At 36.8% G+C, this 16934-nt stretch overlaps 1 protein-coding gene across 27 annotated transcripts in view; it reads left to right on the top strand.

Annotated features, from left to right (window-relative positions):
- The window catches only part of dlg1a (discs large MAGUK scaffold protein 1a), a 187068-nt gene that overhangs the window by 118551 nt on the left and 51583 nt on the right, over positions 1 to 16934 (top strand). For 8 of the 27 annotated variants that reach the window (XM_022675135.2, XM_022675138.2, XM_022675141.2 and 5 more), the window contains 7 exons: positions 2713 to 2808; positions 4109 to 4174; positions 10894 to 10944; positions 12489 to 12613; positions 13523 to 13692; positions 14222 to 14358; positions 16231 to 16375. In XM_022675135.2, coding sequence (XP_022530856.2) covers positions 2713 to 2808; positions 4109 to 4174; positions 10894 to 10944; positions 12489 to 12613; positions 13523 to 13692; positions 14222 to 14358; positions 16231 to 16375 — 790 coding nt within the window. Of the gene's footprint in view, positions 1 to 2712; positions 2809 to 3661; positions 3919 to 4108; positions 4175 to 10893; positions 10945 to 12488; positions 12614 to 13522; positions 13693 to 14221; positions 14359 to 16230; positions 16376 to 16934 lie in introns of those variants that run through there. The other 19 variants (XM_015605556.3, XM_007248251.4, XM_007248252.4 and 16 more) reach the window with 6 other exon arrangements.

The raw sequence follows: 16934 nt of genomic DNA on the forward strand, positions 1-16934 counted from the left end.
TAAAGAATAAAGCATTAACCTCAGACCTTTTAATTGCTCTGTAGTTTAAACACAGGCTTGAACACGTGAGCTGGAGCTGCTCTTTTGTTAGTAATGCTTTGTAGGAAATGACTGCTGGATCATGGATCCTGAATGTACAGAGAGGTTGTGATTGTATTTAGTGTTTTTTTTCTGAGAACTACTTAATAATTCTGTCACACCTGGATCATGTTCACTGAAGGAGGAATCTGTCACACACTGCACTGTTCACACACAGCTCTTATAATGAGTTTAAAACCTGTCTTGGACAGAGAGAGTTGGGATATTTTGAATATTGCAAATTTAGATTTCCAATTTTTTTTCTTTCTATGTTTTTATATTTGCTGCTATTTTCTTTTCCCTTTAATGCAGAAAAGGCTTTTCTCTCTAAAATGAACTTTCTTCTTGAAATTTAGAATGAAAAGATTTTTTTTGTATGCATTAATAGAATTATTATATTTTTTATTATTATTATTGTGATAAATTATGTTAGGTTATGTCACAATATACTTTTTTGAGTATATCAATGATACCATTAGTAGTCATAGAACTCTGACCGTATACATGTTTCTTTAAAACGTCATATCAAAATTAGTCCTGTTTAGCTGGGTTAAGTACAGTGAGGGAAATATTAAGTTTCAAAATTAAATTATAAGGTGCACTATCAATAAACGTCTATTTTCTGGTCTATAAGGCGCACCAGATTATAGGGCGCATTTTATGCAACACTAGAAAGGAACAGAGGTGTCACCATGTTTTCCTTTTCAGCAGGTCTCGCTGCTGGGTGGCGAGACATGTAAAGCTAAGCTAAGTTAAGTGAAAAACCTGCAATTCTTTTAGACAAGTCAAACAAGCGCTGGATGTTAATTTACACAGATTTCTCTCCTGAATACTGTTTATTTGGGTGAGTTTAGTGCTTCTGTTTATTTACAGTCAGCTTAGATTTACAGATTTCCACTAAAGCTGGAGCATTAGCATTAGCGGCTAAACGCTAGTGACAATGCTAATACTGATCCAGCAATGCTAGCCGGGGTTAATGGCAGGCCACAGTCCGATAATACTCACCTTCACGGCCAAAGATCTAGCACTTAGCGTGGTTAGCAGCTACTGATAGTACTGCTCCAGCAGTGCTAGCTGGGGTTAGCAGCAGGCTACAGGCTAACTATACTTACCTCTGAACAGCCGAACAGCTAGCACTAATGCTAATACTGCTGGAGAACTAAAGTGAAACTCCTGTATAACGCTGTACATTAGCAGAGTGGCTTTACTGCTCCTTACAACCTGACTGATAAAATTCATACATAAGGCACACCGGATTATAAGACACATTAAAGGATCCGATTAAAGGATTTTATGTGCACCTTATGGTGCGAAAAATAAGGTAAATTATTTGAACTGACAACTTTCTTAAAGCATCCTGTAATAAAACACTTCCAAATCAATTTAAATACTGATATCCCATGACTTTTAATAAGCAGTTTAATTTATTCATGCCTTAGTGCCCGATCCCCTAATTATACTAAGACTTATCTTAATGTGTGGGCTGATATGGTTAAAATATATATCACAGTATTTAAGGACATTGTCATAATGCACTATATATAAAACATAAAATACATAAAAATTAAGGAACTTTATGATATGCGGCTAAGTTCCATATAAACGGGGTATGTCAGACACAGGCTGTGAAATGTGCGTCCCAAGAAGATCATCAAACTCCAAACGAGTCAATGACAGAATAAACTGTTTGGAATTGGCAGAGAGAATTTTGCAAAATGTCATGGGCGCAACCCTTACAAATGATATAAGATTTACTGCTAAGAAACATTAAATCAAACAAACAACAGAGGAACAAAGAAATACCAAATCTACCAACCACAAATCCCCTTACTTTTTGTGCTACTATTTATGTAACATTTTTGACATGCAGCCAAAATGCATCAGTATCAGCAAATTTTAAACTGATTTTCAGCATCTCTTTCAAACTTTCCAGTACAGCGTTTTATTCAGTTCAGAATTTACTGCACTCCACCCAGTTAAACAGGATAAATGTATACTCTTTCTAACGTAACATCAAACAGTAGTTCAGTGTGCTTTAAATGCTCTGTAACCACGATAAGCTCAGAAAAGTATATTCTGTATCACAATGCCAAACTTTATCACAATATAATAATATAATATAATAGTATCATACTGCACAACTGTGGGCTCTTTCAGGTGTCACTCTGTTTACTTTACATCTTTAGTAATTCATACTCATTTCTATGTTTGTTTATATTTTCACTTTAATTTCAGTGCTGGGTGATACTCATTTTAATGTATTTTTTTATATCAGAACCATGCACAACCATGCACAAAAAAAACATTTATTAAAATACTTCATTAATTTCATAAATTCACATTTAAATTTAAATATTCTCTGATTCTTTGAGACCATTCTGTATTTGTAAGACATCATATTAAAATGAATATCACCCAGCTGTACTTTATACTCATGCTGTGATTTTTGTTTTATGAACACTTTATCTGCTCTCTCTCTCTCTCTCTCTCTCTCTCTCTCTCTCTCTCTGCTAGTTAAATTTTGTTTTATTCTAGAAGTTTGAGCGCTGTGATTCTGTAGGAGCTCTCATGATCGTCAGAGCGACTGAATGTCATCTGGCCTGACCTTTGACCTCCGCTGTTATTGTTTATCAGGCAGATGCTGTTCCTCCCCCTGCTCCCATAATCCCCGTGATCCCCATCTCGCCCGTCCCAGCCGACGCCACTGTCATCCCTGCACCCACGTCACAGGTCCTTCTCTCTCTCTCTCTCTCTCTCTCTCATGCTGTATCTCTCTCCATCACATTCTCTCTACATTGCTCTTACTCTACCTATCTCACTTGTTCTTCCGTTCTCTTGCATCTTTCTATTTCTTGCATCCTTCTTTTTCTTTCTTTATCTCGCTTTTTCCCTCTCACACTCACTCTTTCTCTCTGCCTTGGTTGTTCTTTCTCTTTTCTCACTCTCTTTCTCTCTCACTTGGTTTTGTTCTCTTGCTCTGTAACTCACTTTCTCAGTCTCACGGTCCCTATTGTTTTCCATAGCTCTCTCTTACTTTTCTGCTTTCTCTCACTCTCTGTTTCTCTTTTACTTTTAATTTTTTTTGCTCTCACACAAACTCTCGTATGCTCTCTTATGCTCTTTCTTGCTTTCACAAGCTCTCTGTCTTACTCTCTTCTCTCTCACTGTCACTTGCTCTTGCTTGCTCTCTCTCTCTTTCTTTCTCTCTCACTCTCTTTTACTTTTAATTTTTTGCTTTCACACATACCCTCTCATATGCTCTATTTTGCTCTCTCTTGCTTTCACACGCTCTCTATCTTGCTTGTCCCTCGCTCTTTCTTTCCCTTTCTTTCTCCCTCTCTGTCTCTCTCTCACACACTCTCTTTCACGCTCTCTCTCGCTTGGTTGATTGCTTGAGCGCTCTTAATTTTACTCCCTCTCTCACTTTCCATAGCTTTCTTGTGCACTGTTGTCTCTCTCACTCTCTCACTCTTTTTTACTTTTACTCTATTGCTCTCACATTCATTCTCTCACTTGCTTTCACTAGCTCTGTCTTTCTCTTTGCTCTCTCTCTCTCCTCCTGCGTTTACTCCTCCCACTTTCATGATGATGCTCCTCTTGCCTTTCAGAGATTATTGAGAGAATGTCATGTAATGTCACAGATGTACACTTGTGCCTCCATACTGACTGTGTGCGGGTGAAGCGGCTGCTGTTTGTCTGCAGAGGGATTTAGCTTGGGCTGCTTGTTGCATTTATGCTTCAGGATTGCATATTCTGCAGTATGTTCTACTGCTCATGGACACAGTCTGTGCTGTTAATCTCTTGCAAATGCCAGTGTAATACGCTATCAACATGCCTAGAGTAAGTGATCATCTTTGTGTTGCTCTGCTTGTGCTGATGGAGATGCTGCTTTTGTTTATGTGTCTTTTCTCACTTAGCCATGAAATGCACATGACATTACATATTGTGAGGTGAATGAGTGTGATGTGTAGTGAGCATGCTGGTATATGTTAATTTCACTGGAGATGCTGATTTTATGTCTCTGTTCCAGGCGAGCCCGGCCCCGGTGTTGGTGAACACAGACAGCCTTGACACTTCCCCCTATGTGAGTCCATATGTGAGTGGCAGTCATTTTGTTTTTTGATGTTTGTTGGTTTATTATCTGTCCTGGCGTTTACAGTAATAGTTACAGTGATGTTCATGTACTGTATATTCTGAAACGTATTCCAAAACATATTCAAAGCTTGAAAAAGTCTGCACATATAAATAAATAATCATTTATAATATGTAACTATTTATAAAACTCTGTAATGCTAATACAGATTAAAGACATTTATTTTATAGAGATAAAAAAGCAGCAAAATATATTAGACAATTTTTTTTATTTAAAATGGGTATTGTAAATTTAGATTTAATATTTTATTAATATTTGTAACAGAACTTTGAGTTAAATTTCTAATATGAATAGTTGTAGTTTTGCATTTGATTATTTTAAGAATTTAGAAATGTAATTGGTTTAGAGTGATGCAGTCTGATTGGCTGGTGATTTTAGTATAAAGGTGCGATGACCCATAGAAGAAGACAGTCTTGAAGAAGTCTTGAAAATTAACCCTCTATGGCATAGTGTTGCCCTCAGACAGCAAACTACATTTTTGGGTATTACATCCTACCATTATTTGTTGGAATAATTTATTTACTTACTCACTTTTTAATATTTAATATAATGTTACGTGGCATGTCTACATCTAATACAATGAGGTGTACAATTGGTTAATAAATAAAAGTATGTTTATGTGCAAGAAGTATTATATATTTGGCTGTTTTATATTCTTACATTCTTGTTGTAATCAGTGTTTTTATAATCGTTGTTTTAAAGAGCTTTAATCGTTGCTGCAAAGGTCAAAATCTAAATTTAAGTTTGTTATATGCACATATATGACTTCCAAACTTCAAAAATGTATTTTCTCTTCCCAAAATATATAGTTCATGCCATAAAGGTTTATTTAGAAGTCAGGAATTTATCTTTAGTTTTGTATGATATTTAGTTAATAGTAAAGATACAAACATCAAAGCAAATGAATGCTCTAAATGACGATATATTTATTTGGAATTTGGGAGAAACTGTGTAAAAGCCAATGTAGTCTTCAGTGTTTTTGCTGAAACTGTCTGTCTCCAGCTCTGCTACACAGAGACAGCTTGTATTTCAGGCATGTTGAGGCTGATGTGGACAGTATGTATCTGTAGAGGTATTTTTTATCTTTTGTTTTCCGTCTCGACCCCTCGGCCTCCGTTTTTTTTCTTTCCACCTCAGTCTCTCATAATCCCGTTCCTCCTGAGTGCCAAAAGGCCCACTGTGTTCACTGCTGTCCTCCCTCATCAAAAGAGTTTCTCTGTCACTGTGGAGTCTAGCATTAGCTGGATCACATGGCGCTGCAGTCTTGAGGAAAGTTCAGCACTGAAGGATTTCTTTTCCCATTTCCAAAATAGTTTGGAGTGACCTCATTAAATCAAATTTCCTATATTTCCTTCTTGCTGTGCATTTTAGGGAATTTTCTTTGGGCCATAAACCAGCTATTGATGTAATTATTAGAGATGATTCGATGTTTCTAAGAAGATAGATGGAATATTAAAACATGAGGGCTGTGCGATATTGTAATAAAAAAATAAAATAAAATAAATAAATCTTCCAAATATGTGATTAAATCACGATTATCATTTCCATTTCTTTAGTTACATAGCAGTTGCAAAAAAAAAAAGTTCTTGGTAGATGACCAAGGTAATAAAAACAGCATCATGTAAAGCCACTATTTATTTATTTTAAGGGTTTTAAAACTGTGTAATCACAATTAAACTTAAAAAAGAAAATATATACCAAAATAAAACAGAAGTTTAATGTAGCTTTTTAAGAATAGCAAGCAGCAAATCACTGCCACATAAAAAGTTCTTCAGATTTTTCTGAAAAAAGTACAAGATCATATACTAAGGTTTCCTCTGGCAGTTTCTGCATGTGCTGTATTATTCGCACTTAAAATCCTTCAATTTTTCCAAAAAACGTCAGTGCGTCTTTTAACTACTATTTCACATGTGAGTGTTATCGGCTGCTGGAGCACCATTAGCATTACCCGCTAACCGCGCTAGCTCTTTTGCCATTCAGGGGTTTGAGTATATCGGATTGTAGTGTGCGTTTACCGTGTTAAAACAAGCTACGTGGGACGACTCGCTAGCAGATATTGCTCTGGCTTACCAGAACACTCTCACTACTGGACTTCCTAAGTGTAGCGCTAACCGCTAGAGTATAGCCGCTAATGCTAATGATTCAGCCTTAGTCTTGGAGAAATTCATATTCATCTAAGCTTACTGTAAAGAAATAGAAGCGCTTTACTCACCCAAATAAACTGTTTTCCGGAGAGTAATCTTTGTAGATTAACATCCAGCACTCGTTTGACTTTAAAAGGAAATATTTTTATTACAGTTTTGTTTACTTAGCTTATCTTTACTTAACTTAGTTAGCTATCCCCCTGTTGAGATCATTTTAAAATTATTTTTTTAATTTAATGGTTTAGAAGAACATTTAAAAAACAAACTGATTAATTTGTAACTCATTTTATTTTGTAAGTAATTATTACGCAAATAATCTGCAAATTGCTATTTTTGATATTCAGAACTGTTAAATCTTTTTTTCAGTTTTCAGTTAGATAATTAATGACATTTGTAATTTGCCATGTGATGAAGGGATGATTTTTTTTTAAACGTGAGATTCTAGTATTAAGTAACCATTACTTCTTAATATGTACAGCTCTAGAAAAAATTAAGAGACCACTTCTGTTTCGGAATCAGTTTCTCTGATTTTGGTAGTAAAATGAGCATGGATGTTTTATTCTATAAACTACGGACAACATTTCTCTCAAATTCCAAATAAAAATATTGTCATTTAGAGCATTTATTAGCAGAAAGTGAGAAATAGCTAATGATAAAAAGATGCAGAGCTTTCAGACCTTAAACAATGCAAAGAAAACAAGTTCACATTCATAAAGAGTTCAGAAATCAATATTTGGTGGAATAACCCTGGGTTTTTAATCACAATTAGCATGCATCTTGGCATGTTGTCCTCCACGAGTCTTACACACTGCTTTTGGATAACTTTATGCCACTCCTGGTGCAAAAATTCAAGCAGTTCAGTTTGGTTTGATGGCTTGTGATCATCCGTCTTCCTCTTTATTATATACCAGAGGTTTTTAATGTGGTAAAAATCAAAGAAACTGCTGTAAGATTAAATGTAATTATTCAGTGCCAACCATCAAGTGTCAACTGATATAACTGATCCATATAAGCATGAGCAAGAGGTATTAGCATTAGCATCCCTAGCTCAAATCTCTTATCCCACAGTTAACTTTTTGCTTTTCCGTTGTCAGCAGTGTAATATAATATGTGAAACAGTGTTTTTGTTTGGGTGGAGATGAGAGAGTGTGTGCTTGCTCTTACTGGTAGTGCTTTCACTTCTCACTGTAGCAGGTCTTTAGGGATTTCTCTAAAACTGCACTATTGATGGCTGCTAATTCTCCACTTCTTTACTGTGCTCTCATGTATCCGGAACTGTTCATGCTGTACCACAGTGTTAGAGTCCTATAAAGCCGGCTCTCTATCTTGATTGGGGCTGTTTGCTAAAAGCTTTACAGCTTAATTGGTGATATAGAATGAAGAAAGAAAATGCAACCATGTCCATCATCTCAAAATGAGCTTTTTGCTTGGTGATTTAGAGAATCCCAGATATGGGAAAAAAAAGGATCTCTAATAATTGGAAGGTTTTAATAGCTTTAATAGATACTGAAACCAAAATGTCTGTAGTTTGTACTCTTTATAGATCAATAAAGAAAAACAGTGCAGTATTTACTGTGTATTTACTGGGACCTGTGAGTTCACTCTGACCCTGTTTGACTAGTGTGTTACTAGTGCAGATGCGATGGATGATGTGAAAAAAATCACTATGCTCCCGTTTTACATGCTGTGCTATTTCTTCAGATTTTACAACAGCTTCTAAACAACAGTCCATAGTTATAAAAAAAAAACAATTATTTATACTGATTAACTCAATGCAGAGTCTAGACCGCCTCCACCAAAGTGGTTTGAGGGATTAGATCTCCTTTTGAGGTGGTTTGTAAAATGTTACCACTTCCTGAAGGGGTTTTTAAAGGATCAGATCACCTCCTGAAATGGTTTAAAGGTAACCTGCTAAAGTGGTTTAAGGAATCAGATCACTTCCTGAAGTGGTTTGATTAACCAGACCACCTCCTGAAGTGGTTTAAATAGAATCAGAGCGATCAGATCACCTCCCGAAGTGGTTTGATGGATCAGATCACCTCCTGAAGTGGTTTGATGGATCAGATCACCTCCTGAAGTGGTTTGATGGATCAGATCACCTCCTGAAGTGGTTTGAGCGATCAGATCACCTCCTGAAGTGGTTTAAATAGAATCAGAGCGATCAGATCACCTCCCGAAGTGGTTTGATGGATCAGATCACCTCCTGAAGTGGTTTGATGGATCAGATCACCTCCTGAAGTGGTTTGATGGATCAGATCACCTCCTGAAGTGGTTTGAGCGATCAGATCACCTCCTGAAGTGGTTTAAATAGGATCAGAGCGATCAGATCACCTCCTGAAGTGGTTTGAGTGATCAGATCACCTCCTGAAGTGGTTTGAGTGATCAGATCACCTCCTGAAGTGGTTTGAGTGATCAGATCACCTCCTGAAGTGGTTTGAGTGATCAGATCACCTCCTGAAGTGGTTTGAGTGATCAGATCACCTCCTAAAGTGGTTTAAGGCATCAGGCAGTGGTTTAAAAGTGATTTAAAAAGAATCAGATCACCTCCTAGAGTGATCAGAAATCAGATCACCTCTTGAAGAGGTTTTAGCCATCACATCACCTCTTAAGTTGTTTTAAAGGATCAGGACACCCTGTGAGTTGTTTGATGGATCAAAATCTCCTTAAGTCGTTTGAGGGATCAGACCACCTCTTAAAGTGGTTTGAGGTAATCAGATCACCCTCTGAAGTGGTTTGAGGAATCCCATCACCTCCTAAAGTGGTGTGAGGCATCAGATTACCCTTTAAAGTGGTTTGAAATTGATTTTATTTTAGCTTTATGAAGTATTAGCTGGAAATAATGTATAGAAATGTTAATAGATAACATTATCACTTTTGTTGAGAGCAGTATATTGGCAACTAACATGTTGTGCTCTCCCCAAAACAAGTGATTTAACCTAGCTAATGCTCATCCCTACGTTCACATTGGTAGGCGACAAAGCAACGGGCGACCTGTGTGAATGCAGGGTAATATGTTCTCCTATGTTACAGGATCATGCATGAGGCTCTGGGTTTGAGAGACAGCTTTTTGTTCATTGCTATATTTAGATAATTACACAGATATGATCTTGAGTCTTGTGGTGGAGTGTTGGCACTGAGGCCGGTGTTGGGAGAATAAAGCTGGTATTGAGCCGGGTCGACTCTGACGCGGGCCAGTCCGGCCCCCCCAATCCTCGGCCTCCCTGCGCTCTCCTCCTGACGCCTGACACCGCTGATGTCACAGGCAGATGTTTTTTTTGGTGGCAGGGAGAGGAGAAAAAAGCATTTGGTATTTAAGGTCTTAAAAAGTGCCATTTGGGAGCTTAAAGCAGAGCCTGTGGGATCATACAGAAATAATGTTAAGGGAGCCTGTTGCATAACCGCTGGGCTTTTTGGGCTTTAGCCTCGTTTGGCATCGGTGTGTTTTTAGCCCTCAGTTCAGCTCTTTAAATGTTTTTAGATGTCAGAGAGATACTACTGCTTTACTAGGGCTGTAAATAAGGACTATTTTGCTAGTGGGCTAATCTATCGATTTTTTTTTTTTATTTGTTTACAATTATTTCTGCCATGCCCTTCATCTGTGTTTACTGTGGGCATGGCTTCTGTTCCAATGCATATTTATTTTTTTTATTTTTATTATTTTATTTATTTTTTTATTACCTGCTCATGTCTGCACACCTGTTATCACCAGTCTGTGCCTTAATTAACATTAAATTATATGACATAACATAAGTTCATATAGCAAGGTAAATAATAATAATAATAATAATAATAATAATAGTAATAATCATCATCAAAAGCAGCTTAAGAGACATATATAACAACTTAATCAAATTATACATATATTTTTGTCAAGTTATATATGTAAATATGTGTATATGTGCAATATTAATGCATGCAATCGCAATAAAAACGAAATAATTCAATTTTGTAATACAAATTAAGGTGCAACTAATCCTTGAAACGAAGACAATGTGCAAATATATATCCCAAAATATCAACCTCTACTCCAGCATTAGGTTGCAGGCAGCAGCTGCCTGTCACTCACACAGACACAGAGACAGCGCTGTTCACTCAGAAGATTACAACATTGTGTATCTAATTCTTCACTGTGTGTCAAGAATCAAAACATTGCAACATGATGTTTGATTTAATTGCCTTAGGTGACATCACACGTCCTGCAGTGTGACTATTGCACGTGCCTGTGCACACAACTATAAACTACAAGTTACCTAAAACTAAACCTAACTACAAGTTATGAAATTGTTGTGTCATTTATGTTATGATCATTATTTTGACTTTAAAATATTGGACAATAAGAAACAAATGTGAATGAGCTGCACACTGATTTTATCTGATTTAAACTTGATATTAATACTTAGCAATGAGTCTGAGGTCTTATAGGTTAAGGTCGACATGGGAGAAGTAACTGTGGCCTAGCTGTTTGGTCTTTTGAGCATATTAATATCTAATAATGCTGCTTAATTATTTCTCTTTCAGGTGAACGGAACAGAAGCTGATTATGAATATGAAGAAATTACACTCGAACGAGTAAGTGCTGATTTATTTATTTATTATTATTCTTTTCACAAATGTCTCTATCTAGTGAGATGTTAATCATTATATTATTTATATAATATATAATATTTTAGCTAGTAAAATTAAGTATTTAGTAAAAGTATTTAAGTAGTAAAATCTAAGTGTAAATTCTGAATTGTCTGATTCAGTGTGAGTGCTGTATGAATCCAGCAGGCTTTAGGGGCTTTTCTTATTCTTTTGCATGTTTGTCACACTTACATGTTTCAGATCATTAAACACAATTAAATACTAGACAAAATAAACTTTTAAAATGAATATCTGTGTTTTAAGTGTAAAAGAAATCCAAGCCTACCAACAGGCTTGCTTGTGTGTTTCCTTCGACTTAATCACTTTTTTCATGGTTCAGCTGTTTATTTCTCAAATAGCTGTAATTGTATCTCTTTTACTGACTCCAAAGTAGATTGATGCATTATTATTCTCATCAAATAGTTACATTACAGTTACACTACAGTTCCTGTGTGAAGAAGGGTTTGCCCCCTAAACCTATAACTCAAACACACTTTGGAAATTGAAATAAGTACTGGGGCAGAGATGTTCATGTTTACATTTATTGTAATGCATTTGTGCAAATAATAGGGAATTGACAAGATACATTTTTTGCATTGATATATTTTACCCTAATATTTTAACTATTTACTTTTAAACAGTTTTTTTGCTATATATAGTTCTATATCACTATATATCGAACAAAACATGGTAGATAGTGCTACACACAGTAAGATATTGACTCTGGCTGATGACCCATCACTCACAGTGGAGCTATTTTAGGGTCAAAACTACAGAATGTATTTTGTAAGTGTCCTATTTTTCACAAACACAGCATGGTGTATGAATACAAAATCAAACAATCAAACACTGAAGCCCCATGATAGAATTGGCCTAGAGCCCCTGAATTATTTAATGTAGCCCTCATCATTGTGTAATGCATGTAGGTTTGACACACACACACACACACACAGATGTGGCTGGATTGTAAAATAAGCTGTTCCAGCATTGTAGAGGCGAGAGGCTTCCTTCGGGTGTAGTCACTTTTTTCATGGTTATAATGTTAATTTCTTAAATAGCTGTAATTGGTTCTCTTTTACTGACTCCAAAGTAGATTAATGCATTAGAAGTCTCATCAAATAAGTATTTAATCGTAAGTATTTTTACATTACACATTCTTTCACACCTGAATGGATTTATTCCTGACTGCTTCACTCCACTTCTGGTCAAAGTATCAAAGATTTGGTACAGTTCCAGTACTACAGTTAATTACAACATATATTATACATTAAACAGTATAATTACAGTTAATAACATAATGCTCACAATTCAGGTATTAACTTAAATATAGAACGAGTCCCAGGATAACCTTACCTAGATACCTAGAAATTTGGGTGATAGAAAGAAGGTTATGTGGTTTGGTTGTGCAGCAGCATTATTATCTCTCTCTCTCTCTCTCTCTTTCTCTTTCTCTCTCTCTCTCCCTCTCTCTCTCTCTCTTCCTCTCTCAGGGTAACTCTGGGCTGGGGTTCAGTATTGCAGGTGGCACAGATAACCCCCACATTGGTGAAGACCCCAGCATCTTCATCACAAAAATCATCCCGGGCGGAGCTGCTGCCCAGGACGGTCGACTCAGGTAAGCCAGCATTTTTTAATAGTGTTTAAAGCAGCTGATCCAGCCTTCACCTATAGCAGAAATATTTAGAGTGACCCCTAAGGGGCTTTATTTGGGTAAATCTGACTCAAAGATGGTAACTTTTACCACATTAGTAGCAAGACGCTTTATATTACTAAAGTAGAAAGAGAAAACCCTCCTACTTTTAAAAACTGGGTGAACGATTCCGTTAATCAATAAATATTAACATTTTGTTCTAGAAATCAGGTCATAATATTGTGTTTAAATATTGTGTTTAAGTGTTTAAATGGTTAAGTGGTAAAAGCATGTAGAAGAAAATAATACACTTTAAAAGGAGCTAGTTTAATTTTATCTCCAGACCTAACCCAGCACTGCTACATTCTGTAAATGCATTGAGCTAAATAATCACAGATTGACACATTGTGAATCTATCACACATTGGACTCATTTGCATTGCACAAAGCATGCAGTGCATTATTTTCATTATTACATTAAGTTAAAACCAACTACAAAAGTCTTTTTAAAAAAAATGCAAGAATTTTTTATATTTTAAAGAAATGTTCACTTGAAGTAGTCTGGTTCTATACAGCTTATTGACATCATTTCTCGCTCAGAAGAAAGTCCCTTGTTGGTGATGGATGAAGAGAAATTTATCAAATCAAATCATCAAATTAAACTTATTACATAACGAATAATCTAGAGACTATAAAATATTTTGGCACTTTCACTTCAACGCCTCTTTGATTAGCTTGTTCGATGGTCTTAAAACACTTATGAGTGAGTTTTAATAACAAATCCTTCATGAGCAGAACTCATTGTGACGTGTATTTGTTCAAGTGTATTATTCCACTTGTCATGACTGAAATTCTCACGAATGTCTCCCTGTCTTCCCGTCCTTTTTTTATGCAGGGTGAATGACTGCATCCTGCGAGTAAACGATGTGAACGTGAGAGATGTAACTCACAGTAAAGCCGTGGAGGCGCTGAAGGAGGCGGGCTGCATCGTCAGACTCTACGTGCGAAGAAGAAAGCCTGGCTCCGAGAAAATAGTGGATCTAAAACTTGTCAAAGGTCCTAAAGGTAAAAGCATCTCTCATTTTTATAGTGGAATAAAAGTCTGGCTCTATGTTAGGGTATAAACACAGTTATGACATTACATTACATAACATTACATTACATTTAGTGGATGCTTTTGTCCACAGCAACTGACAAATAATGATGTACATTTAGCAATAGAGGATATATATGTTTAAAGCAAAAACATCTTTAGATAGGGTCTAAAGGAGGTCAAGCGGAAATAGTGGGGTAGAGGAGGAAAGGAGGGGAAGAAGGAAATGAGGTTAGAAGTAGTTAGTTTGTTAGGGGTGTTAGGAGAGCAAGTGGTCTTTGAAGAGCTCTCTCTTTAGGAGTTATTTAAAGGTAGCGAAGGACACTCCTGCTCTGGTATTGGTAGCTTGTTCCACTATTGGGGAACTACTTATGCTGATGCAGTAGCTGTTGAAGGACTGTGTGTTTTCTCTGTTTATAAAGTGACAGTGTTTGGGGTGTAATCTGTATTAAAGTGTAAATCTCCCTTTCCTTTCTTTTCTTCTGGCCTCTTAAAACGCAGGGCTAGGTTTCAGTATAGCAGGAGGAGTAGGAAACCAACACATTCCTGGGGACAACAGTATCTATGTCACCAAAATCATTGAGGGAGGAGCTGCACATAAAGATGGAAGGCTCCAGATTGGAGATAAACTTGTCGCTGTAAGTCTGTCATAAGATTGTATACATTTACACAGCATTCACTTACTCCAAAACAGATGGACTGTAGAACCTGCTGTATGTTCTGTGTTGTACTGATGCATCTAAATCAGGTGATCATGTGATTACTGTATTTTTTGCACTATAATGCACACTTAAAATCCTTTAATTTTCCCAAAAATGGGAATTATGAGTATACCAGTCAGGTATTAAGAGGCAGTAAATCCAAACAGGAGTATACAGGAGTTTCAGTTTAGTTCTCCAGCACCTAGGCTGAAGCAGCATTAGCATTAGCCGCTAATCGTACTAAGCACTAGCTCTTTCACCGTTCAGAGGCGTGTATATCGGACAGTAACCTGTCCAGTAAGTGTTTGCTGCGTTAAAACAAGCTAAGTGGAACAAACCGCTAACTAATATTGCCCTGGCTCTCAGGATTCCTCAGTGTAGCACTGTCAGGTGACATTTACTAGCGGTTAGCTGCTAATGCTAATGCTGCTGCACCAAGCCTTAGTAGAAATCTGTAAATCTAAGCTTACTGTGAATAATTGGAAGCTCTTTACTCACCCAAAGAAACAGTTTTCAGGAGAGAAATATGTGTAGATCAACATCCAGCGCTCGTTTAACTTAAAAAACAAAATGATCTTTAAAAAAATGTATTTACTTAACTTAGCTTTGCTTAATTTACCCCCCACCACACAGAGGCGACAGCCCTGTTCCTTACTAGTGTCGCATAATGCGCCTTTTAATATATAGTAATATAAATAATATATAGAAATATAGTGCGAAAAATGAGTTTAGTGATCAGCAAAAACATGCTTGTTTGCTTCTGTAACCACTTTAATGTTCTTCTTTGGCTTTAGCTTCACTGAAGCTGATGTGTGCAGTGAGCAAGTGTTGGAAAAAAAAATCATGTTTGTGACTTTTGCCATGTTCCATAGAAACTTAGGAATGCTAGCCGGTAGGATTATGCATGTGGAACTGATTTCTTTCAAAATCTGTGTGCATGGACAGTTCGAGCCAGATAGGTGCTGCATGTCACAATCAATATCACCCACTGTGCTGCCCACTGTGGGTGGTAATGCCTTCTATATTCTGTATTCCCAAAATGACATTTCGAATATACAAAATGACATTTCGAAAACAAGAAATGCTAAATTCCAGCACAAATTTGGGAATGGAAAGGCCTAATCATCTGATACATATTCGATCAGGCCTAATGTATCTATGTTTTATTGCCATGAGCATGCTCCATGCTTACAAGATAACACCATAGAAATTATACAGGTGTAAGAATTATAAAGCTGTTTATTCAAGATCCCAACCTTACATGGTTTTCCCACTCTTTCAGAGCAGGGTTGATGTGGTCATGAAAAACCTGGAAAAGTCATGGGATTTAAAAATGGCAATTTTCAGGCCTGGATAACTTTTGGAAAAATAAAAATACCCAGAAAGTTTTGGAAAAATCATGGAAATTTGGTCTACGAATCTCTGTGTTTCCGTTTATCGATGAATAAAATCTTTGAGCTTAATTCAGTAATTTATCTCTACACAATGGAGCTCTCAGGATCTGACACACGTTTCATTATAAAAGAACATTTAATCAGATTCATTTTAGGCCTACTATCATGAATTTTAATTGTAGTTTTAGTTTTAGTTTTTTTTATTGTCTGCTCTGATGTTTTAAAAATGATATGGTCATAAAAATGTGCCATGAAGGCATTGAAAAGTCATGAAAAAAATCATGGTAATTTATTGGTTAAAAATATGAACTCTGTCAGAGCCTCTTTAGCATTTAGCATTTGAAAATCCTCACGCTCAATATAAGAACTCTGCGCTGTGCATTGTTTAATATTGCATGTGTTTATGTGACTGCAGGTTAATGCTGCTTGCCTTGAAGAGGTGACTCACGAAGATGCTGTGGCTGCCTTGAAAAACACGACTGATGTAGTCTACTTAAAAGTGGCTAAACCCACCAGTGTCTTCATGAACGACAGCTACGCTCCCCCTGACGTCACCAACTGTGAGTGTGCTCTCGCACAGCTTCATATCTCTGTAGCGCTGAGCGCAGAATGACCGCGATCAATCTCCAGTTTCTACTGGAACGCGGCTATGAAGCAAAACTGTCGATCCACGTCGCAGGTCCAGCAAATTAATCAGCCTGAGCTGCTAGCGGAGGTGTGAAGTCTCCAGATTGATCATTCCCACACTGCTGCCTTATGAAGCAAACAGAGCAGTGATGAAGTGATACAGCAAGTTCCTTCACACCTCAGAAGTCTTTTATGACTAATCTCAAAGGGTTACTGGTGGTTAAATCCATTCTGCCAATGGGGGCACTTATACAAAAGCAATGCTAGCATTATGCCACAGTCCTGTTTAGATGTTTAGAGGGGTTTGGGGGGTGAGTGGGTGTACTGGGGTGGGTATAGGTGGGTGTATTTGCATGGATTTGGGTGGGTTAGATTATTTTGAGTAGGTGGATTAGATTTAATGGATTCTGTTTGGTATGTGCACAGATGAGTTTTATAGATGAGATTTATGTGGGTTGTATGATTTTAGGTGGGTGATTGCATAAATGGACA

Source organism: Astyanax mexicanus, chromosome 5, assembly GCF_023375975.1.
Source record: "Astyanax mexicanus isolate ESR-SI-001 chromosome 5, AstMex3_surface, whole genome shotgun sequence".
NCBI classification, from domain to species: Eukaryota; Metazoa; Chordata; class Actinopteri; order Characiformes; family Acestrorhamphidae; genus Astyanax; species Astyanax mexicanus.